Below are 25,336 nucleotides of genomic sequence, written 5' to 3'. Positions count from 1 at the left end.
CCCAGAAATAAACCCATGCACCTATGGTCAATTAATCTATGACAAACGAGGCAAGAATACACAGTGGAGAAAAGCCAGTCTCTTCAATAAGTGGTGCTGGGAAAACTGGACAGCTACAAGTAAAAGAATGAAATTAGAACATTCCCTAACACCATACACAAAAATAAACTCAAAATGGATGAAAGACCTAAATGTAAGGCCGGACACTATAAAACTCTTACGAGAAAAACATAGGCAGAACACTCATTGATACAGATTGCAGCAAAATCTTCTTTGAACCATGACATACAGTAATGAAAATAAAAACAAAAATAAGCAAATGGGACCTAATTAAACTTAAAATCTTCTGCACAGCAAAGGAAACCATAAACAAAATGAAAAGACAACCCACGGAATGGGAGAAAATATTTGCAAATGATGTGATTGACAAGGGATTAATCTCCAAAATACACAAACAGCTCATGCAGCTCAAAAATGAAAAAAAAAAAATCAAAAAATGGGCGGAAGATCTAAATAGACATTTCTCCAAAGAAGACATACAGATGGACAAAAAGCACATGAAAAGATGCTCAACATCACTAATTATCAGAGAAATGCAAATCACAACTACAATGAGGTATCACCTCACACCGGTCAGAATGGCCATCATCAAAAAGTCTACAAACAATAAATGCTGGTGAGGGTGTGGAGAAAAGGGAACCCTCTTACACTGTTGGTAGAAATGTAAATTGGTACAACCACTGTGGAGAACAGTATGGAGGTTCCTTAAAAAACAAAAATAAAACTACCATATGATCCAGCAATTCCCACTCCTAGGCATATATCTGGAGAAAACATAATTCAAAAAGATACATGCACCCCAGTGTTCATTGCAGCACTATTTACAATAGCCAAGACATGGAAGCAAACTAAATGTCCATCGACAGAGGAATGGATAAAGATGTGGTACATGTATACAATGGAATGTTACTCAGCCACAAAGAAGAACAAAATAATGCCATTTGCAGCAACATGGATGGACCCAGAGATTATCATACAAAGTGAAGTAAGTCAGACAGAGAAAGACAAATTTCATATGATTTCACTCATCTGTGGAATCTAATTTTTTTTAAAAATGACACAAATGAACTTATGTACAAAACAGAAAAAGACAGATATCAGAAACAAACTTACGGTTTACAAAGGGGAAACATCGGGGGAAGGGATAAATCAGGAGCTTGGGATTAACATACACATACACACACTACTATATATAGATAACCAACAAGGACCTACTATATAGCACAGGGAACTCTACTCAATATTCTGTGATAACCTATATGAGAAAGGAATCTGAAAAAGAATGAACATATGTATATGTATAACTGAATCACTGTACTGTACACCTGAAACTAACACAACATTGTAAATCAATTATACTCCAATAAAATTAAAAAAAAAAAGAAATGGCATCATCCCTTGAAACACTTAAGCACAATGATAAGCTAATTGCTTATCTGAGGTCAAAAGATTCAAATGCATTAAGAACACCCCCTCTTTTTGCTGAAATATACTAGCCTCTATTACCTAATAACTTATTTTTTATTTAATAATTTTTTTTTAAAATTTATTTATGGCTGTGTTGGGTCTTCGTTTCTGTGTGAGGGCTTTCTCTAGTTGTGGCAAGCGGGGGCCACTCTTCATCGCGGCGCATGGGCCTCTCACTATCGCGGCCTCTCTTGTTGTGGAGCACAGGCTCCAGACGCGCAGGCTCAGTAGTTGTGGCTCACAGGCCTAGTTGCTCCACGGCATGTGGGATCTTCCCAGACCAGGGCTCGAACCCGTGTCCCCTGCATCGGCAGGCAGATTCTCAACCACTGCGCCACCAGGGAAGCCCTCTATTACCTAATAACTTATTAAGTGAATTAGTACTTAGCTATAATTAATTAAATCCAGATAGTTGTCTCATAATCACATCCTACCTGAAAGCCGAATGAACATTCCTAAAAATCTTGTAATATAAACAGATTTAACACCAAGAATTTCTTTTTGTGTATTACAGCTATAACCTTTTTATGGAAGTAACAGGGGAAAAAAGGCTTGCATTCATTAATGTTTAACTAACATTCATTTATTCAATCTAAAAACATTTACTGAGCACCATTTACATGCCAGGACTGTGTTGATCAAAGACACATGTAAAGAGAGATTTAATAGGTCTCCAAGTTTTAGCAGGGAGAAGAAACATGAGCAATAAAGGAGCTAAAATCGATTCTCTATGGTAGCAAATCTGTCTGAAAACTGTTAGGGATACCTTATTTGTGAAGGGAGAACATAGATGAGAAACAAAACATTTTTAAAAACCAAGGATGGACAAATTTGCCATAGTTTATCATGTATATAAGTAAATATCCAGATCAATACCTCTTTTGACAGGAGCAATAAAGAACACTCATCCATGGAACAACTATTTAATGAATGCCTACTATGGTGTATTCCATACCAAGTGCAGTTAATAGGCACTTGGGATGTAAGCAGTGAACAAATTAGTTCTGTCACACTGCTAGGTGTCCCCCAATATCTATTCCAGCCTTCCTTCCCAGACATGTGATTCCCAAATTACACTTGAGTACATGTCTACCCAGAGTAGAGACTGCATCCTAATATCTCTTGTAACTAGGTATGGCCATGTGACCTATGTTCTGGCCGATGACATGCGAGCAGAAATGTCTCTAGCAGCAGCTTCTTCATCCCTTCCTCCATCCTGAGGCCTGGAACTACCTGCTCAGACTGTTACAAGAGAGTAAAATACTATCTTGTTTAAGCTATTCTTATTTTGAAAATCCTTGTCATTCACAGCTGAATCTCAATAATACTCTATTCAGAATACTTTAAAATGCAAAATGTTTGAACTTATTTCAAATTTCCCATTTTGCTGAACTACCATCCATTAACTAATGGAAATAAACTATAATTTATAGCCCATACAATTTCTTGGATTAAAGGATTCTACAAAATTATCACTCATTAGTGGTCCATTTTGTTTTTCCCAAACTCTATTCAAATTACACAAAATACTCTCTAAAGCGATTGAAAAATCTACACTTACCCAATCTATCCTTTTAGAATTTTACATTTGATAAGGTGAAGAGTTGTTATACAGAAGAATAAAACTGTTTTATATTGTTCTAGGAGCAAAACTGGGAATAATCAATACAAATTCTTTCAACAGAGTCCTCTGCTCTACGAAGCCCCTCTCACCTCCTTTTTCACCACTCAAGCCTATACTGAAAATTAAAACATTAAAATTTTTTAATGTTACTACTGTACCCTGAGTAACTTTTTTTTCACAGGATGTGTAATGCTAACATTTATTGATTTTTCAGTTCATCTCTCAATACTAGATGGGAGGGGGCTGGAGGTCAGGTCCCCTGTAGTCTTTTTCTATTGCCAGGGTTGGCAATAAGCGGTAAGCCAAGAAAATGAGGCACAGAGAAGTTAAGAATTTGCCCACAGTCGTTCAGCTATGAAGTAGCAGGGCTGGAATTAAAACCCAGCAGCAAGCACTATCCAATATTCAAATAGAGGGAGCTCAGCCATTTGTCAAGATCACCATAAGGTAAATTCCTGCATTAACTAACAGGTTGGACTAGATCAAGCCTAATTCCCCTTCCAATTCTAAGATTTTTGTAATTATATCCCCAAGGATCATTCCACACTACATCTTTTAAGGGTATAAATCTTTTAAGTCACTCTAGCCTCTTGATTTTAGTTGTCATTTTCTGGATGCTTTCCAGCTTTTCTTCATACACAAGATGCAGGACTTCTTATGGCTGTATTATGGAGTTGTAAATACATGATTGTTTTGCACAAAGACTATAATTTTTCTAATGTCCAGTATCATTCCCAATGAAGTCTAGCGTTTTTTACCACAAGCACGGACCCTATAATTTTATGAAAAATAACTTGGAACACTTCTCTTCCTATATATTATTCCATATTAATTCATTTAAAATACTTCATTCAATTTTAATATCATAATTTAGAACAGTAATATCTAATAAAGCAAAGAAACAATTAAATCTAATTAAGATTTATTAAAATATTTTATTAAAATCTAATTTAATAGAAATCCTTTATTAAAATCTAATAAAAGAACAATCAAAAAATAAACTATTGTGTATTTTAGGTCTAAATTATAATCTATTTATCTTTGAGGCTCAAAGAACTGTCAAAATGTCATTCTTCTGTAAAGGCTACGAACTGTATAATATGTATAATAATTTGAATTATTATATTTTTGTTATACATTATGTATAAATAATGGTATAGTCTTAATGTAATACTATACAGCAGTGAGAATGAATGAATTACAACTACATGCAATGACGTGGGTAAATCTCACAAACAAAATCTCAAGTTAAATAAATGAGAGAAATATGATTATATTCCTATGAAGTTCAAAAATAGATGAAACTATTTATAATCCATGGATAGTGGTGACCTTTGGTGGGGGTGGAAGATGGAAACGTTAACTAAAATGGGACAAAGGTGGGGGGCTTGTGTGATACTGGTCATTTTTTGTGCCTTTAAGTAGTGGTTATATGTCTATGTTCAGTCTGTGAAAATTCATTGAGGATTTATGTAAGAAATCACTTAGAATGTATGTACCGCTTTACATACATGGTACAATTCAATTTAAAACGTTAAGAAAGAATGTTTGGATGACACTATATCCATACCTAGGCTATTACAAGCCAAGGGACACCATGTGTCAGCAAGCAGGGCCTTGTGTGGCACCAGCCACCCTTACTCATTTGTATCAAGAGCCTTCATTCTGGGAGTCAGGAGTGTCATCTGATGCACACATGTTCTGACCCCTACCTTCAGCAGACTCCTGCCAAAATAACACAAGCCTCCTTTCTTCTTTGCCCATGGTGAAACAAAACAGTCTCATTGCTTTTCTCCAAATTTCCTTTCCTTGAAAGTCCCTTAAAATTCTCTAAAGGACAGTTATGAACAGGAAGCAAAAGACTTCCTGTTTTGATATACCACTGATTTAAAAAGTACTATGGGCACCTTATATACAAATCTTATTTATTCCCCAGAACCCTAAAAGTAAACATTACCCCTAGTTTACAGATGAAGAAACCAGAATTAGAGAACAATGAGGAGCAAGGTTTATCTGCCTCCAACACACAAGTTCAAAACTCACATTACTTTGCCTCCCAATAACCAGGCTCTCTTGATTATAACACGTCAAGAGTGCTTACTTGCATGTTTATCCTTTTATGTCCAGCATTTCAGCTGAGAAATTAGGGCACAGTAAAGGGATGGAGTGAGAAAAATCAAGGAAGAAGAATTGCTATGTTCAGCTCAAATGCAGGCTGGGGTAGGGCTGTGGCCTTTGCTATGGATCAGATATATGAAAGATGTTCTTTAAGAACTGCCTAATTTCAAGAAAATAAAATGCAGATTGAAATAATCCCATAATACAATATGCAACATGCACTAGATTTTTACTGAGAGAACAAACTCACATATCATTGAAGACCTTCTTCTCTTAGTTGTTTTTACTCCCTGTTGGCCTGAACATTCATTTGTTCATTCATTCAATCAACAAATATCTTCTGAGGGTCTAATGTGTACTAGCCATTGCTCCAAATGCTGAAAATGCAGGTATAAATGGAACTTGTATTCTGGAGGAGAATATAAACAATAAATGAACATATAATAATGGTGATAGAATGATAAAAAAATGAAAATCAAGCAGAGTACTGGGAATAACAAGAATGACTGGGGTGAAGGTGGGAAAACTAATTTAAACAGATCAGGAAGGGCCTGAGGATGTGATTTTTTTAGCAAAGACTTGTTCTAAAGCTACCTTCTTTGAGAACTGATTACATGATATGCTGTATTCTGCTTTATTTTTAAAACCTGTGTTTATACTGGCTTGGACTATAATTTTAAAGTACTTCTTTAAAACTTAAGTCAATCAAGAATTCCATAGGAGAATCAACTTACTTTTTACAGAATCATTTAAGATGAATCATTTACATAGAGTCAGGGAAAAAGTTTTCTGGTATAGATTATTTAAAACTGCTGGAGAAAGTATTAGCATTCAGGTCAGAGATAACAGATTTGAAAAAATGTTCATAGATGTTTCTCACTCCAGATGAACAACAGAATCTTCTGGAAACACTCCCAAAGCTTCTTAAATCATCCCCTCTCTTGTCTTTCCAACTCTGGTCCTTATGTGTCTATTCTCTTTCTGTGTCTCTCTTATTCTACATGCTTTGTCTCCCTCTTGTTCACTCTCCTTCCTTTTCCTGTCTTCAAACATCTCCCCTTCTATGCCCATCAACTGCCCCTACCTGAATAATTTTTGTTTTTGAATATATTTACTGAATATCATTTTATGTTCCATAATTTCTCCTGAAAGTAGAATTGTGGAATAATTTAGAGGTCTCTCCAAGTGTTCATTTTAGTGGTTACCCTAGAGATTACAACATTCATCTTGGACATTAATAGAATCTAATATAATGTTTTCACCATTTCCTAGACAATGTATGGACTTTAGAACACTTTAACTCTATGCTTCCTCTCCTACTTTTTCTGTTGTTGTATTTTAGTCCTACATGTATTCAAAATCTCGCAAGATGTTACTACTTTACATAGTGAATATCTATTTAGTTACCCACATATTTACCCTTTCCAATGGTCTTCATTTCTTCTTGTACTCTTGCTTCCATCTGGGAAAGCATCACCTATTTTTCTGCCTGAAGAATTCCCTTTGGTGTTCCCTTTACTGTAGGTCTGCTGGAGACATATTCTCTCAGTTTATGCTTACCTGAAAATGTATTGTGCCTTTATTTTTGAAGAATATTTTTGTTGTGTACAAAATTATAGGTTGGCAGTTTGTTTCTTTCACCTCTCTGAAGATATCATTCCACCACGTCCTTGCTTTCATTGTTTTTGTTGAGAAAGTCTGCTTATTTTTGTTCCTTGGAAAACAATATGCCTTTTTTTATCCTTTGGCTACTTTAAGATTTTCTCTGAACATTTTCCCCCATCTCTGCATAGACAGATGAAGTCCACTCCAGTATAGGAGAGTCTCAAGCAAAAACAAAACCAAACAAAACCAAAAAAACAGTTTTGAGCAGTTTTCCAATGATGTGCGCCTAGGAATGGTTTTCTTATATTTATTCTGCTTAGAGTTCATGTATCTTCTGAATCTGTGGCTTGATGTGTTTATCAATTTTGGAAAACTCTCTCCCATTATCTCTTCAGATATCGCTTCTGCCCCACTCCCTCTCCCTTCCTTTTCTGGAACTGTGAAAGTGCCTACTCTGCATGATCATCAATGGTCTTGGGTTCAAAATGACATTCATACTCACAGGACACAACAGGTAGTAATCTTAAGACTTAGCTTTTTGGAAGGATTTAGGAATGGAAACAGTGTATCAGCATGGCAAAATCAAACACATCTTTATCAGGAGTCCTTAAAATATCAGTGGCTGCTTCCCAGACCCTTAATCAATCACACAGGGAGACTAGGTTGTAGATGGATACAATCTACTCCAGCATTCATAAGTCTCAAACAGTAACCACATCAAATAACAGCCAACGCATGCAGCTTCTAAACCCTGCAAAAGGGGTGCACTGAGTTTTCCTTTGGTTATTTTTATAGATTCCCGTCCTCTGCTAAAATTCTTCACCTTGAACATATTAATCACAATTATTTTTTAATTGAATAAATTTGACATGCAATATTGTGTAAATTTAAGATGTACAGCATGTTACTTTGATACATTTACATGCTGTAATATGTTTTTCAACATAGCAATATTTATCACATTATATAGAGTATCATTGTCTATATTAATTATAATGTGAATTAGATCTCTATGGCTTATTTTACTATTCATTACAAGTTTGTACCCTTAAATACCATCACTCTTATCCCCCTTTCCAATCCTCTGGTAACAACCACTTTACTCTGTTTTTTACAGGTTTAACTTTTTATATTCCACATATAAATGGCATGATACAATACTTGTCTTTCTCTGACTTATCTAACTTAGCATAATGCGCTCAAGGTCCATCCATATTGTCACATATTGGAGGATATCCTCCTCTCCCATGGCTGAATAATATTTCATTGTGTACATGTACCACAATTTTTCAGTCATTCATCTGTTGATGAGCATTTGGGCTGTTTCCATATTTTTGCTATGGTGAATAATGCTGTAATAAAAATGGGATTACATATATCTCATTAAAATCCTGCTCTCTTTTCCTTTGGGAATATACCTAGAAGAGGAATTGCTGGATCATATGGTAGATCTATTTTTCATGTTTTGAGGAACCTCCATATCATTTTCCATAGTGGTTGGACCCATTTACATTCCCACTAACAAGTATAAAGGTTCCATTTTCACCACATCTTCACCAGCACCTGTTGTCTCTTGTCTTCTTGATGACAGCCATTATAACAGGTGTGAAGTGATATTTCATTGTGGTTTTGATTTGCATTTCCCTGATGATTAGCAATGTTGAGCATCTTTTCATGTCTGTTGTCCATTTTCATGTCCTCTTTGGAAAAATGTCTATTTAGTTCTTCTGCCCGTTTTTTCACTGAATTGTTTTCTTATTAAGGAGACTGCATTATTTATATATTTTGAATATTAACCCATTATCCCATATATGGTTTGCAAAAATTTTCTCCCATTCTATAAACCTACAGATGATTTAAGAAGCTTTGGGGGTGTTTCTGGAAGATTCTATTGTTCATCTGGAGTGAGAACATCTTATGAACATTTTTTCAAATCTGTTATCTCATTTTGTTAACTGTTTCTTTTGCTGTGCAGAAGCTATTGAGTTTGATGTAGTCCCATTTGTTGATTTTTGCTTTTGTTGCTTGTGCTTTTGGCATCATGTCCAAAAATCATTGCCAAAACCAAAATCAATGAGCTTCTTCCCTACATTTTCTTCTAGGAGTTTTATAATATCAGGTCTTTTGTTTAAGTCTTTGATCCATTTCGGGTTAATTTTTGTGAAAGAGGGTTCCAATTTTATTGTCCTGCATGTGTTTCTTCAGTTTTCTCAGCACCATTTATTGAAGAGACTATCCTTTCCTCACTGGGTATTCTTGGCTCCCTTGTTGAAAATTAGTTGACAGTACATGCTGGAATTTAATTCTGGGCTCTCTATTCTGTTTCATTGGTCAATGTGCTTATTTTTATGCCAGTAAAATATTGTTTTGATTAAAATTCCTAAGTATGATACCTTCAGCTTTATTTTTTTCCTCAGGATTTCTTTGGCTAATTCAGAGTCTTTTGTGGGTCCACATAAACTTTAAGATTTTTTTCTTCTATTTCTGTGAAGAATGCCTTTGGCATTTTGATGGTGACTATATGGAATTTGCAGATGGCTTTGTATAGTACGGCCATTTTAACACTATTAATTCTTCCAACGCATAAACACAAGATGTATTTCCATTTGTTTGTGTCTTTGATTTCTTTCAGCAAAGGCTCATAGTTTTCACTGTATAGATCTTTCATTTCCTTGGATAAGTTTATTCCTAAGCATTTATTGTTTTTGATGCTATCGTGACTGGGATAGTCTCCTTTATTTCTTTATTTCAGATGCTTCATCATTAGTGAAAAGAAATGTAATTGACTTCTGTATGTTGATTTTGTATCCTGCCACTTTACTGAAATTGTTGATTAATTCCAACAGTTTCTTGACTGACTCTAGGATTTTTTAGGTAAGATCATATCATCAGCAAAAAGTGATAATTTTACTTCTTCCTTCCCAATTTGGATGCTTTTTATTCCTTTGTCTTGCCTAATTGCTCTAGCTAGGATTCCAGTACTGATTCAGTCTTGGTAGGTTCTGTGTTTCTAAAAATGCATCAATTTCTTCTAGGTTATGTAATCTGTTGACATATAACTGTTCATAACAGTCTCTTATGATTCTATATTTCTGTAGTCATTTGTAATGTCTCCTCTTTCACTTCTAATTTTACTTGAGTCTTACTTCTTTTTTTTCTTAGTCTAGCTAAAGGTTTGTCAATTTTGTTTATCTTTTCAAAGAACCAGCTCTCAGTTCCATTGATCCTTTCTATTGTTTTACTGGTCTCTATTTCATTGTTTTCCTTTCTGATCTTTATTATTTCCTTCCTTCTACTAACTTTGGGCTTAATTTGCTCTTTTTTTAAAAATTCCTTAAGGTATGAAGTTAGGTTGTTTATTTGAGATTTAATTTCTTAATATATGCATTCAGTGCTATAAACTTTCCTCTCAGAACTGCTTTTGCTGCTTTCCCAAAATATTTGATATACTGTATTTCCATTTTCATTTGTCTCAAGACTTTTTATTTCCCTTTTGATTTCTTTGACCCAATGGTTTCTTATAAGTGTGTTGTTTAGTTTTCATGTATTTTTAGATCTTCTCACTATCTTCTTGTTGTTGATTTCTAGTTTCATACCATTGTGATCAGAGAAGATGGTATGATTTCAATCTTAGATGTGCTAAGATTTGTTCTGTAGCCTATCATATGATCTATCCTGGAGAATGTTCCATGTGCACTTGAGAAGAATGTGTATTCTGCTGCTGTTGGATAGAATGTTCTGTACATGTCCATTTGTTTTAAAGTATGATTCAATTCCAACATTTCTTTGTTGAATTTGTTTGTATGATCCACTGCTGACAGTAGAATACTGAAGTCCCCTACAATTATTGTATTATTGTTTATTTCTCCCTTAAGATCTGTTATTATTTGCTTAATACATTTTGGTGCTTGCATGTTAGGAGCATATATATTTATGATTGTTATATCTTCTTGATATACTGGCCCCTTTATCATTATACAGTGACCTTGTCTCTTCTTACACTTTTTGACTTGAAGTCTATTTTGTCTGATATAAGTATGGCTATGCCCACCTTCTTTGGGTTGCCATTTACTTGGAATATCATCATCCATCCTTTCACGTTGAGCCTTTGTGTGTCTTCAGAGCTAAAGAGTCTCCTGTAGGTCACATATAATTGGGTCTTTTTTTTCTTTAATCCATCCAGCCACACTGTGCCTTTGGATTGGTGAGTTCAATCCATTTACATTTAGGGTGATTATATGATATGTAAGAATTTACTACTGCCATTTTATTTTTATCTTCTGTTATTTTTATCTCTCCACTGTTTCTTTTTCCTTCTGTTTCTGTCTACCTTTATAAGTTGGTGATTTTTCATGGTGATTTGCTCAGTCTCCCATTTTTAAAAAAATATTTATTTTCCTTGTTTTTTTGGGCTGCGTTGGATCTTAGTTGCAGCACACAGGATCTCTGTTGAGGCATACAGGATCTTTTAATTATGGTGCATGGTCTGCTAGGATTTCTCTCTAGTTGCAGCTCCTGGGCTTCTCTCTAGTTGTGGTGTATGGGCTCCAGGGCACCTGAGCTCTGTAGTTGTGGCGTGTGGGCTCCAGAGAGAGTGGGCTCTGTAGTTTGTGGCATGCGGGCTCTCTTGTTGAGGCGCATGAGTTCAATAGTTGTGGCACACAGGCTTAGCTGCCCCACAGCATGTGGGATCTTAGTTTCCTGACCAGGGATCGAACCTGCGTCCCCTGCATTGGAAGGCAGATTCTTTACCACTGGATTGCCAGAGAAGTCCCTCCCCTTTTCTTTTAATGTTTCAATCTCCATTCTAGATTTTTGCTTTGTGGGTACCATGAAATTTACATGAAACATTTCATAGATAAAACAGTTCTTTTTCTGCTGATAGCAATTTATCTTCATTTGCCTATGAAGGTTCCATTCTTTTACTCTACCCCTTTTACGTTTTTGACATCACAAATTATCTTTTTATGCGGTGATTACAAGTTGTGGCAGCTACAGTTCTTTTCCTTTAAACTTCATACTCTAATTAAGAGTTTAATATACAATTCTAAAAAAGGTTAGTTTTCTGTCTATCATCTTAATCAGAGCTTTGTGTACTTTCATCTTTCATTTCTGCTTGAAGAGCTCTTTTCAACATTTCCTGTAAGGCAGGTTTAGTGGTGGTGAACTGCCTCAGCTTTTGTTTGTCTGGGAAAGCCTTTATTTCTCCTTCATATATGAAGGATCCTTTTGCCAAATTGAATATTCTTGGTTGGCAGCTTTTATCTTTCAATATTTTGAATATGTCATTCCACTCTCTCCTGGCCTATAAGAGTTTCTCCTAAGAAATCTGCTGATAGCCTAATGAGGGTAATCTTGTAGGCTACTATTTTTCCTTGCCACCTTTTAAAGTTATCAGTGACCTTTGACAGTTTTAATATAATCTGTCTTGCAGAATGTCTTTTTGTGTTGAAATAATTAGTGGTTCTATTAGCTTTGTGGACTTGTATATCCAGTTCCTTCTCCGGGTCTGGGAAGTTCTCAGATATTATTTCTTTAATACACCCTCTGCTCCCTTTTCTCTCTCTTCTTCTTTTGGCTAGTCAAATGAAGTCCAAGAGTTCTTGCAGAGTTTCTTCACTTTTAAAAAATCTTATTTCTCTCTCCTCTGCCACCTCAATCATCTCTATATTCCTGTCCTTGAGCTCACTAATTCCTTCTTCCATCTGATCTGCTCTATTTCCACTGCATTCTAATTCTTCATCCCACTTATTGAGTTCTTCAGCTACAGAATTTCTGTTTGGTTCCTTTTTAGAATTTCAATCTCTTTGGTAAAGTACTCCTTCTGTTTGTTAATTTTATTCCTGAGATCACTGTATTGCCTAAGTTTTCCTGTAGCTCATTGAATTTCCTCATAACAGCTAATTTCAACTCTTTATCAGTTAGATCACAATATTCCATGTCCTTGGGTTTGGTTGTTGGAAAACTGTCATTTTCTTTTTGTGATACCATATTACAATGATTTTTTTCCATGGTGTTTGATGAAAAGAGCCTTTGTGGCCACATTTGAAGTAGCAACACCTTTCTTTATTTAGGCGAGGCTTTGTTTACTTTGCTCCTAACAGTTCAGTAGGTTGGTAATTAGAAGACTTCCTTTTGTTTTCCAGAAGGTGGCGCTATAGCACAGGTTCTTCATTTCTCTTACCAGTGCCAACTCATCACTAAGGTTGGGAGTTGGGAGTGGTACATTAAAAACAAAACAACACAAAACAAAAACTGTCAGAGAAAAATGAAAGAGGGGAGGGTGGCTGGCGGCACAGTGAGGGAGGTGTATGTTAAGCACTTCAGACTTTGGGTGTGCCCGCATCCTAGGAGAGGAATCCCCAAGTTTGGGGCTGGGGGGGACGGGCAGCCAGCAACCGTGGGCAGTCCTCTTGCCAGAATCCTAGGACCAACAGCGGGAGATGCTTTCCTTCAGTTTTCTTTGTCTGCCTAATTCCCTTTCCTTCCCCTCCCCCAGTCACTGAGGTCCCTCCTCAGAGAGAGCAACAAGCTCCTGCAGCTGCAGCATGCAAAGCTGGGCAGACCTCACTGACCACCTTCACCCTCACCTCCTCTGCCAAAAAGGTCTGTGCTGGCCCATGGCTAGACCTGCTGCCGCCATTCCCTCACTCCACAGCCTCTTCTGCAGTCCAATGTACCCGCTTTCAGGTACACAGATAGATGGATCTCCCGAGTGCCCTGGTACGCTATGCAGAAGTGCTTTTTTTTTTTTTTTTTTTTTTTGGTTATGCACGTCCAATTAGATGTAAATTGAAGGGCAGAGAAAAAAGGAACAACTCACACCACCATGATGCTGACATAACTCCAATCACAGTTATTTTAAAGTCCATGTCTGATAGCTTTAATATCTGAATCCTTAGGGGTTTTTTTCTATTGTCTTGGCCTTGTCTCCTGGAATGTTAAACACTGTGTGTGAAAAACTGTAGAGGGTCCACCTGATTTTATTTTCCTCCAGAGAATAAAGATAGGAGGCAGATCATCTTAATAAGTCTAGGATTAAGCTGATTCTAAGGATTTCAGTCTTCAGGGGGTTGCAACCAAAACCCAACTGGTTACCTGGGACTTTCCTCCTTGATAAGTTATGAACTCCAGCTGTCGTTCTCCCCAGGAGTCAAACTCTGCAGTGCCTTTTAGCCACTGCTCTCTGTTTGGCTTCTTACAGTTACCATTTTTACAAATTGGCAAATGACTCAAAGAGAAAAGCCAAATAAAATGTCAGACTCACTCCAATGCATTTTTCTTCTCCCAGGGATAGTGATCACTCAAGTCCTGACTGCCTTCAGATTTTTAACTTTCTCCAGATTTTCTAATTGTTTGTAACTAGAAAATTGATTAGATGCAAGTTAGAAATCATAGCCAGATATGGAAGTCAATCACACTGGAAAAAAATGTATATGCAGTAATAGAATATTAAAGTTAAAAGGAACTTTATAGATTATCTACGCCAACTTTCCATTCAAACTAGAAATTTTATGGCAACAATCTTGGTAGCCATCTGGTACCCAAGTAAGTATGTCAATAACAGAAATACAATTGACGTGTGGTATAAGTTGTAGCATTCCTAGACAGTCTCCTTGATAGAAAGATCCTCGTTATTCTGGATTATAATTTGCCTCCTTAAAACATTCACTCAGTAGTCACAGTTCTATCCTCCAAAGCATCACTGAATATGGGGACTCCTTTTTCCAGATGATGGTACTTTAGTTGTCTAAAAACAGCTATCACACTTAAAATAGGTTTTCTCATAGTATGAAAAATATTCTTTACCATACCTCATATGGCACACTTTTTGAACTCCCCTAGTTATAATGATCATTCTCTGAATGAAACATAATTGGCTAAGATTTTTTCCAAATTGTGGAACAAAGAACTAAATCCAATCATCAAAATTTAGCTTAATACGAAGTACAGAACTATACTACCTCTACAACTACCAACTAATATGCCCTCTATATGTCTATTTTCTATCCAATAACAATTTTTACACTTAAGCACTCATAATATATATTTCCAAAACTCATGGTCAGACAGAACTTCAACATCTTAGGAACTGCTATCAACTGTTCTACTCTTTTATGCACCTGTTTTTTGTTTCTGTTTTTAACCAAGTGCTAGATTTGACACTTATCCCTATTAAATTCTACCTAGCAATTCAAGCAGTCGATACACATTTAAATTCTGATTCTGTGATTTATCTATTAACTATCTCATCTAGCTTTGTACTACCCCAAATAGGAAATCTTACTATAATTATTAAATGGAATAAATGACAAAGATTTCCCTTTAGAATGACTCCTAAATTCTTTGGGAATAGTTGTTCATCAGCAATAAGACATTCAGAGCACATTTCTTTATCTTATCCAAAAAGCTACCATAAGACACAAAGTCAAATTTCTTACTAAAAGCAAATTTACAGCATATAGTATAACTGTTATACTATCCAACTGTGAATTAGTAGAGCACTAAGAGGGCCTGGTATAAATCTGAGTAAAAGGTGGATTCATCATATCATATTTGACTTAGAATTCAAATGTGAGAGAAGAATCATTTAAGTAAATTCGGTGATGAATATTTTCCTCTTTATTTTAAATTAGTAAATCATCTGTTGTAGTGTCATTGCCACATTTTTAACACTGGTAAAAATAGTTTGCTTAAAATCCAGTATGACTAAACATGGTAGATGCTTAATATATATTCATTCTATTATTTCATTAACTAAGTCTGGAAGAACTGAAGTCAATTATGGAATACATATGGTACCAAGTTATGCTCCAACACAGTAAAAACAAAAATTAAATAACTAATACTTACGGTATTTATCAAGTAAAGTAAGAATTTAGAAAAATTTATGGTATATTTAAAATTTTAATTCCATTATTTTCAATTATGATAGCTAGATAACTTATAACTAATTTATAATTTAGAAATTGAGAGATGTTAAATGAGAACATATTGCTCATTGTGGTTTTAATAGCGTGTAAAATGTACAAAATACTATGAAGAAAAAAGATTCTAAAAAAAGTATTTTAATAAACTGATACACAAGCATTCAGGATAAGAGACATTACAGCAAGATTTGATGATTATATAAAAGGCTGTTTAAAAAACTAAGGGCAAATTAAAAAAGGAATTATTAACACTTTAAAAACTAAAGCACCACCGAAAGAAATACAGTAAAATTTATCAGAGGCAAGCATTGTTAACCATAAGACACCACTTAAGCAAGAATACTGTTCCTTTGAAGGGGTGAAGGTTTCTATTATTAGCAGAGATAAGCACTGCCTCAAATTCTTTCCTTAATAACACCAAACTAAAAATAAAATGGTTCACCACATTTAAAAATAAACACATTGCTTTGCACATGCATTTCAATGGTTTAAATAATAGATAAAAATCTATTCAACCTGATTCAAAGTGTTTGCTCTTATATCTGCATCTAATAAATATACTAGGGAGATTGGCTCTCACTTTCATAACCCATTCAGTATTTTAGGGGTCTTGTGTGCCCACTTTCTCCTTATCCCTTAAAGGATTTGAGATTAGATCTTCTGTTAGATCCAATTAAATTATCTACCTGGCTTCAAAAAATTAACTGCTTTCTCTATAAAATATTTTCTCTATCATCAAGGAAACCACAGGAATCTCAGAAGAATAAATGGGGCAGTATTATCATTACAAAACAGTACGAAATGCTTTAAGGAAGGCTAACATGGACCAGGAGGTAAGTGAATATTTTGGCATGTTCTTACAAAAAACAAACAAGCAAAACAAAAAACAAAAAAACCTAGATAAAGCAGTGCTGTGTCAGCGTGGGAAAGGGAAAGAGTCCACAGAATTGAAGTAATTTCCTCAGTATATGATGAATTACAAAAATCCTTTCTAATTTACATAGATATGTTAGGAGAAAGTTTGTAGAAAGGCATTTTTAGCTCAGAGTCTGCATTTTCCATAGTTCGACAAAAAATGAACTGCATGTATTATTTTGGTTCTACTGTAAGTAGAACCTTGACAACAAGCCACACATAAAAACTGCCAACTGCTGCTCACATCCTCCTCCCTTTTCCAGCTTTGCCTCCTTCTTCCAAGAGTTCTATGATCACTACCATGAGACCTGGAATATACATCTGTTACATGTTTGCATATATGCATTGCATACATACGCATGGTGTACAGAAGATGGTGATAAGTGAGCAGCGTCTAGAGAATTAGATTAATGAAAATATTCAAATGAAATAGGAAAGAAGACCAGGGAAAAATAAAACAGGAGATAGTAAACTCTTCCTCCTCATCATCAAATAAATTCTGGTCTCAGAACCAGATCACGGATTATTCTCAGAGTTCAGCAAATTACAGGTTTAAGTACATAATAGGACCCAAGTATATATAAAGTACCTAAAAGTTAAGTACTTGGTATCTTTTCACCTACATTTTCTTCTGTATTACTCTTAACAGTATAAAAGAACATATAGTCTTATTCCCTTTTTCAGAGATCAAGTGACTTTGGCTTAAGGCCGCATAGCTGGCTTATATAACAGCAAACTTCCACACCAGGCCTTCTAAAATCCAGTGTTCTCTATACTATATACCATGTTGCCTTTGTGGACTTAACCTGAAATCTATCCATCATTTATAACATTGTTTCCTATGGAAAAATATCTTTTGAGAGTCAATGGATTACACAAAATGAACAAAATCCAGGCAGCACTAAGGACAAAATTACCTATGTTGAAATCATAAAAAACAATATATAAATCAGCAAAACCAAAAAACAAAACCCTAAATAGCACACTGTTTACTTAATTGTTTGAGAGATATGATGAATTGATTTTCATTCCAACACTAATGTTCTAGTATTTCAGAAAATATATAGCTTCATTATTTGGAAGTATTGTTTAACAGTTGTTTAGAATTTGCATATTTTCAAAAGTAAAATCAGTTCAGCTAGCAACTTACATGAACATTCAGTTATTTCCATTTCATTTCTATTTTATTCATTTTCCATATTTGTGAAAAAACAAATTTCATGGCTTAACCAAAAAGGATACCACATTTTTAATATAAACATTAATAATTATCATATAGCACAAATGAATTAGTCATTGGGAACTTTCCAATGCAGGCAACCAAAAAATAGGGGCAGATTATAAAAGCTCTGTCTCAATGTTGCAATCAGAATTGCAATCAGCAAACACTTACTAACACCTCACACAGGGTGCAGGATTCACTCACAATGGCCGTGTATCTAGTCATCTCCACAACAGTGCCATCTATTTGTACGGCAATTTATTTTTTAAAGCCATTTTAGTGCCTCAACTCATTTAATCCTCAAAAAAGTTCTAGAAAGCGGGTAGGCCAAGTGTTGTTATTGTCATTTTACAAAGGAGGAAACAGGCTCAGAGAAGTTTAATGGTTTTCCCAAATTCATATAACTGGCTGTGGTATGGAATTAACAATCCCCAGCTAATGCCTTCCTAAACCAATGTTCTTTTTTCCTAGGACATCAAGTTATTTTTTTACAAATTCTCTTTTGTCTGTTTACGAAAGGTTACTGGTAATCTTTCGTCAAGGTTATTTTCATAATTGGGGGGGACCCCTGAAATACCTGGTATTTTTAAAAATTTGGGTTAAAACTGTCAGAATTCAGTAAATTTATCATGTAAAAAATGGAATGGATTAAGGCACCAGAGTAAAATTTATATGAAAATATAATTTTTAACCATCCATAATGGAGTTTCAAAAAAACTGTTATTGGCTGTAAATTTGGATTAAAACAAATACATTTAAATCTTATTTTCTTAATCCTTGATAAATATCTATGGACATGTAAAAATTATATCCTTGTAGGTTTGAAACTCAAAAGATATCACACTATGCACTTTTACTTTCCATTCCATATACCACAGACTTGCATCAGAGAACCCTGAATTTGCCATTTCTGCCACTTACTAGCACCATGACCTTGGACAAATTACTTAAAGTAGCTGATTCTCAATATCTACATTAGTAAAATGGAGATAATATCAAATGCAGGATTACTCTGGGGAATAAATAAAATCAAATGTGTATATAGTAAACATAGTAAAAACTGATTCAAGTTGTAGCTTTTATCACTAAAGTGTTACAAATGTGTTTCCCTTTTCTTTTGCTTTATATTACATCTTTATTTCAGCTCTGGTCTTCAGTAATTCAAATTTCCATTAAGCCGGAAGGAACAATTAAACGCTCCCATTTTTTGAAATTAAATCTTTAAAAAATAAGTTGTAAAAGACCTCACAAATTTCACGTTCTAGTGCCGTGCTTTAGAAGAAGAAGAAAACAAAGCCCAGAGAGGTTAAATGTCTTGTTTAGGGCCTTGATACTACAAGAGAGTCAAAAACAATGCCAGTGTGGGCCCTAAACACCATAGGTGTAACTCTGAGGCCCACCAACTGACCAGGCAGTTGTCCAAAATCTAATTTATCATTTAGGACTTGCTACTTACATTTCAAAAAAGTAACATTACTTGTTTAAAAAAATTAATAAAAATGTTTCCATTTGCTTATCTTTCCTGTTATCTAAAAAATAAGTGGGGAAATAATAAAATATTTACTTAATTTCTTGAAAGCCAATTCTGTGAGCCATGCACATAGCTATTTGAAAAACAGAAAAAGTAATGCCTTGATGAGACCTTGTTGACTAGAAAAGGCTACTCTGACTACAAAGGATCCTATGGTGTACAATTCCAATGAAGAGTAATTATTTCATAAACCAAATCTATCAGTCCTCACCTCGAAAATACAGGCTTCTTTTTAAACAAATAATTACCATTATATTAAAAACATTTTTTTTCTTCAACCAGTGTATAACACAAACACCAGATCTATTCTAGAATTTCTATCACGTTCATTATTTAGATAAGAACTGAGCAAGTCTAATTACAAGAGCTCTTAAACAGAAGTTCTACCTTACCATGGAAAGAGTAAGAACCAAAACAATCAATATACAGAAAAAAATTTAAGTAGATAAAAAGCATTACTTCTAAACCCTGTCAGCCCACATAATCTGTTTCCATAAGCACTCTCCTTGTACTCTTACACTAGAACAATGGAGAAAAATCAATTTAGAATATTTTAAATAAGGCTTCAATTATTTATCAACAAATAGAAGGATTTCAATATGCTTTTTAAAAATAGCTTGAAACCAGTACTATTAAATGAAAACTAGTTATTTCCATTTTTGTTTACTGTACCTAACTTTGGTCTGTAAATTGATACATCAACAACTGAAGTTAAACTTTCAATATCTGTAAATAACATAATAGTTAAGAGAGAAGGCACACAAAATATTCATCATTCCTCCATTTCCATGTTTTTATAGCCATATAAAACTAAATCATTTACTACTAAGTTTTTTAGTAGAAATTAAATTTACAAAGTCTAAATCTATACCAAATAAAAATGCATGTATTTTCAACAAACGGTGCTGGGACAATTGGATATCCATATTCAAAACGTTGGCCTTAGAAACTCATCTTACACCATATTCAAATATTAACTCAAAATGGGTCATAGATGTAAATGTAAGAGCTAAAACAATAAAACATTTATTTAAAAAAAAATGAGCAAATCCTTGAAACCCAAAGCAAAGATTTCTTAAATATAACACCAAAAGCATCGTCCATAAAAGGAAAAAAGTCAATAAACTGGACCTCATAAAAATTCAAAACACTTATACTTTAAAAGACACCATTAAGAAAATGAAAAGTCAAACAACTGACCTGGAGAAAATATTTGCAGTAAGGGACTTGTATCCAGAATTTATAAAAAAAAAAACATTCTTATAAACTCAACTTAAAACAAACAACTCAACAAATGAACTAAATATATGAACAGACATTTCACCCAAGGAGATACACAAATGGCTAATCAGTACATGAAAAGATGTTCAGCATCATTAGTCACTAGGAAAGTGCAAACTGAAACCCCAATGACATACCATTTCACACCTCCTAGAACAGCTATAATAAGATGACAATAAACAAATCTTAGGATTTGGAGAAATAAGAACCCTCATACATTGTTGGTGGGATTGTAAAATGGTACAACCACTTTGGAAAAGTCTGCAGTTTCCCCAAAAGCTAAAAATAAAACTATGATATGACCCAACAATTCTGCTCTTAGGTATCTACCCAATGTGTACGAGAATATATGTCCACACAAAGATTTGCATGTGAACGTTTGTGGTGGCATTATGTGTAATAGCCAGAAACGGAAAACAATGGCCATCAACGGGTGACTGCATAGGCAGAATGTGGCATACTCATGCAATCGAATATTATTCAGCAATAAAAAGGAACAAACTACTGACACATGCTGTGTCATGCATGAACCTCAAAAGCATTGTTAAATAAGTCAGACACAAGAGACTCCATACTGAATGATCTCATTTATAAGAAATGTCCAGAGAAAGCAGATTTATCCAGACAGGAAACAGATTAGCAGTTTCCTAGGGCTGAGGGTTAACTATAAATGGGCATGAGGAAACTTACTGCAGTGATGAAAATGTTCTAAAATCGATTTATGATGATGGCTGTACCATTTGGTAGTTACTAAAAATCACTGAATTGTACACTTGGAATGGGTAAATTTTATGATATGTAAAATACACCTGAATAAAGCTGTGTTTAAAATGCATGTGCTTTTGTTTCTAGTCCCTTAAAGAATTACAAGTGACCTTGAACGACACCGGAGTTAGGGGCACTGAACCCCAGGCAGTTGAAAACCTGTATTTAACTTTACAGTCTGCCTGCAGTAACCATGATTCCGCATTCTAGGAGTCAACCAACCTGGGACTGTATAACACTGTAGTATGTATTTAGTGAAAAAAGTCTGCTGTAGGAGTAGACCTGTGCAGTTCAAACTCGTGTTGTTCCAGGGTCAACTGTAAATGAGTAACTTTAGACTGCAGCAACTTATATAATTTTTATTAAGCAATTGTACTAATTCTAACCTTGGATGGGAAACCACAGCCTAACTTTGGAGAAGTGCTAATATAGTGTTAGGAACACCCCTCCAGTTGGTTGCTCACTGGGAAGGGGTCCTCCAGGAAAAGGATTTCTCATAAATCAAAGTACCTCTGTTGGTTGATATTTTAAGAAGTCAGTGCCTAGAAGCAGCTCAAGAATATATACAAAAAAGATATTTAAGTTGTCCTATGACAATGGACCGATTGATCTGATGGGTGTTTTAGCCAACATTCAGATTACAGAAGGATTTAAAAAGACAAAAATTTTAACACAATTTGAAAGGGCGTAGGGTACATTATATAACCTGGAGAGTGTACATGTCTAGATGGCAAAGGTTTGAGGGTATAACGTCAAAACACAATAGTCCTTAGTAATGTCACAGGCATTAATCCAATTCCTGGATCCTCCTATATTCATTCTAAATATATTCTCCTAACTGTCCACTTTATGATGTCTTTCAAACCTAAGCCAGGCCTTCACAGCCCTCACAGGACTTCAAAGAATTTTACAAACTTGAGGTCTTTACATAAATACCACCCTGTCTGTGAGGCCTTGCCTGACAACCTTATTGAAAATTGCTAACCTCACTAAACTCCCTATCCTCCCTTCTCTGATTAATTTTTCTCAATAGTACTAAAAATACTGTATATTGAATATTTTATATACATATTGCAATTATTGTTTGTCTTCCCCTACTAGAAAAGAAGCTTCACAAAAGGAGAGATTTTAATCTGATTTTGTTCCTAGGGTATCCCCATTACCTAGAACAGTGCCTGGCACATTGTAGGCACTCAATAAGTGTTTTCTGAACAAACGAAAGGGTATCAGACACGTGGAAATAAATAAGAGCTAATCCTTGCCACAGGAATGAACAAGTCTCTTCTATCCATTTAACAGCCTTGATTTAAGGTTAAAATACGATTTTTTAAGGAAATAGACGCCTCAATAAAATCTCCAAACTGCCTACCTAATATTTCCCCTGCAAAAAGAAAAGAAAAAGCAAACATTTTACTTATAATATTGGATTTGCAACAATCAAAAGAGAAGTATTTTTAATAAGCTCGTTCTAGTTCTGGAGAGAGGACAAATTAATTAAATCCCACGTGAGCCTTATTAACAAGAAAAACAGGGAAGTTCAATACTTAACTAGTAAGAAGTAAAGTAAAGAAATTTCTAAACCAGCCTGTTTTACTACACCCAAAATGGGATCCCATCACCAAGAATACAGACCTCAGCAGAGCATGTCTTAGCAGTTCTGGCCTCAGCCCTACATCCTCCAAGATCCCCATCCTCGTCCTCCCCATCCCAGAAGCCTTCCTAGAACCATTTTACAAACACCAACCAACCTTCAGACCTCCCAGTTCTGATTAAGCCCTGACCCAAGCCAGCTGCATTCCAGCGTTTCACACAGGCATCAGAAAGACCCACCCCGCTCTTGCCCCGGGAGCATCCCCTAAACTGTCATCCCCACCAACCCAGAGTCTGGGAGCACGAAAGAATCGGGATGTCAGGAACCGCCCAGCCTGGCCAAAATTAGAGGACATTTTAGACCTTCATCACGGTTCTGCCAATTTCGGTGTGACCTTGAGCACGTTCCTAGACCCCTAGGGGTCCCCGTTTTCTCCCGTTTAAGGTGAAGATAACACCTGCACCTGCTATAAGGATTAAAGGAGATCACACGTGAAGCACCTAACTGGGCACCTGGCACGAAATGGAAACTCCACCATCAGGAACGTGGGTCATTCCCCAGTCCTATCCATACAGCCTCCCAGCTGGAAGGCACCTCGCCCTACAGCACAGTCTCCCGGCTTCACAGAGGAGGGCACTGAGGACGGCCAGGAGAAGCGCGGTGGGCGCCGGCCCTGGACCCCGCGACGCCCGCGCCCCCTCGCCCGGCGCCCGCAGCTGCCGCGGGGCGAGGCGCTGCCCGCTGCCCTCCCGGGGTCCCCAGGCTCCGCGCGGCCCGGGTGGGGCCACTCCACCTGCCGCCAGGCCCCGCCACCCGCTGCCAGCCGCCCGCCCACGGCCCGGGGCTCCCGGGCTCCGGGGCTCCCGGGCTCCGGGGCTCCGGGGCTCCGGGGCTCGGCCTCCCGCGAGGTTGGCAGCTCGGCGCGGCGGCCTCGGCGCGTACTCAACTCTTCACTTTGCCGAAGGTGCCGACGCCCAGCGTGTCCCCCAGCACGTAGTGTCCGATCTTCACCCTCCCGTCGTGCTTCTGCTTCTCAGCCATGTTCGGCGCGCGCAACCTCGCTCCGCCGCCCGCTCCGCCGCCGCCGCCGCCGCGAGCTCTTCTATGCTGCCGCCGCCGCCTACCCACAGTGCAGCGGGCCCGCGGGGGGCGGGGGCCCGAGACGCCGGGGACCGAGCGAGGCGGGGCGGGGGGCCCACGAGCAGGTGGGCGGGGCGGGGGGGGGTGGTGTGCGCGCCCAGCCCCCGGGGCGGGCGGGCGGCCGGGGTGGGCGCGGGACGCCTAGTGCTGCGGGAGGAGTGGAGGGAGGGCGCGAGCTCCGTGCGGGGAGGGTCGGAGGCAGACAGGTGTGCGCGGGAGGGGTGAGGGGCAGGACGGCGCCCCGCTACCTGGGGGAGGAGCCCAAGGGCGGGAGCCGGGTTAGGGGGCCCGTGAGCAGGAGAACCGGAGGGAGTGGAAAAGAGAGGGTGAGATTTGGTCCGAATCTTAGAGAATGGAAAGAGATGGAAGTAGAATCTGGAGAAGAAACAGGCCTTAAGTGTGAGGAGAGAGGGACGTGAAAAGCAGCGTGTGGGTCCAAGGGAAGTGGGGGCTGGAGACGGTGGGGAAGGGCATTGATCGAAGGTCAGTCGGAGGAGAGCCACAAGGAAGTTTCTTGAGTCACGGGCTGAGTGTTTTGATACAGGTCACAGCGCAATAGAGAACCCGATTCTGTGCTGGCTTCAGTGGTCCTCCTCTACGTACTTTCTAATTCTCAATTATTTTGCCCTGGAGATGGAGGAGACCCTCTCCCCCAGAGCTCTCAATTTTAACTAGTTTGCACAAAGTTCTCCGGTCAATCAGTCCCAATATTTGCTCGATTGTATTTTAACGCATACTTACATAAATATATAGCGTAGGAATAGTTTGTGGTAGAGCTGCACAAGAGGGAAACAGTGAAAGAAATGGAGAGAGAAACTGAATGCGGTGAGCATGGGAAGTAAGATACCTAAGGGACAAAGAATTATGAAGAGCAAGAGCTATATAAGGACACAAATTAAAGGTAAAGATTGAAGGGGACGGGGGGGAGAAAACCGGTAAGAGGTAACTAGAAGCGTGACATCCAGGCAGAGCATTTAAAGACTGCCGAGGTATGGTAAATGAAGTGATTATTGCTTCCTCCTCCCTCCCTTCCTTCTTTTCTTCTTTCTTTCCTTCCTTGCATGCCCTATTCTTCAGTGTTGCCTGT

The 25,336-nt window shown here is 37.1% G+C and overlaps 1 protein-coding gene across 4 annotated transcripts in view; it reads right to left on the bottom strand.

Moving 5' to 3' along the window:
- PRKAA2 (protein kinase AMP-activated catalytic subunit alpha 2) overlaps window positions 1-24,224 on the bottom strand; it is a 65,597-nt gene extending 41,373 nt beyond the window's left edge. For 2 of the 4 annotated variants that reach the window (XM_059923572.1, XM_059923592.1), the window contains exon 1: window positions 24,057-24,224. In XM_059923572.1, the coding sequence (XP_059779555.1) occupies window positions 24,057-24,150 (94 nt within the window). In that variant the 5' untranslated portion in view covers window positions 24,151-24,224. Of the gene's footprint in view, window positions 1-5,519; window positions 5,607-24,056 lie in introns of those variants that run through there. The other 2 variants (XM_059923601.1, XM_059923581.1) reach the window with 2 other exon arrangements.
- Window positions 24,225-25,336: the final 1,112 nt, after the last annotated feature.

Source organism: Balaenoptera ricei, chromosome 1, assembly GCF_028023285.1.
Source record: "Balaenoptera ricei isolate mBalRic1 chromosome 1, mBalRic1.hap2, whole genome shotgun sequence".
Lineage (NCBI taxonomy): Eukaryota > Metazoa > Chordata > Mammalia > Artiodactyla > Balaenopteridae > Balaenoptera > Balaenoptera ricei.
The sequence above is the reverse complement of the archived record's forward strand: the minus strand, read 5'-3'. Positions and strand labels throughout refer to the sequence as shown.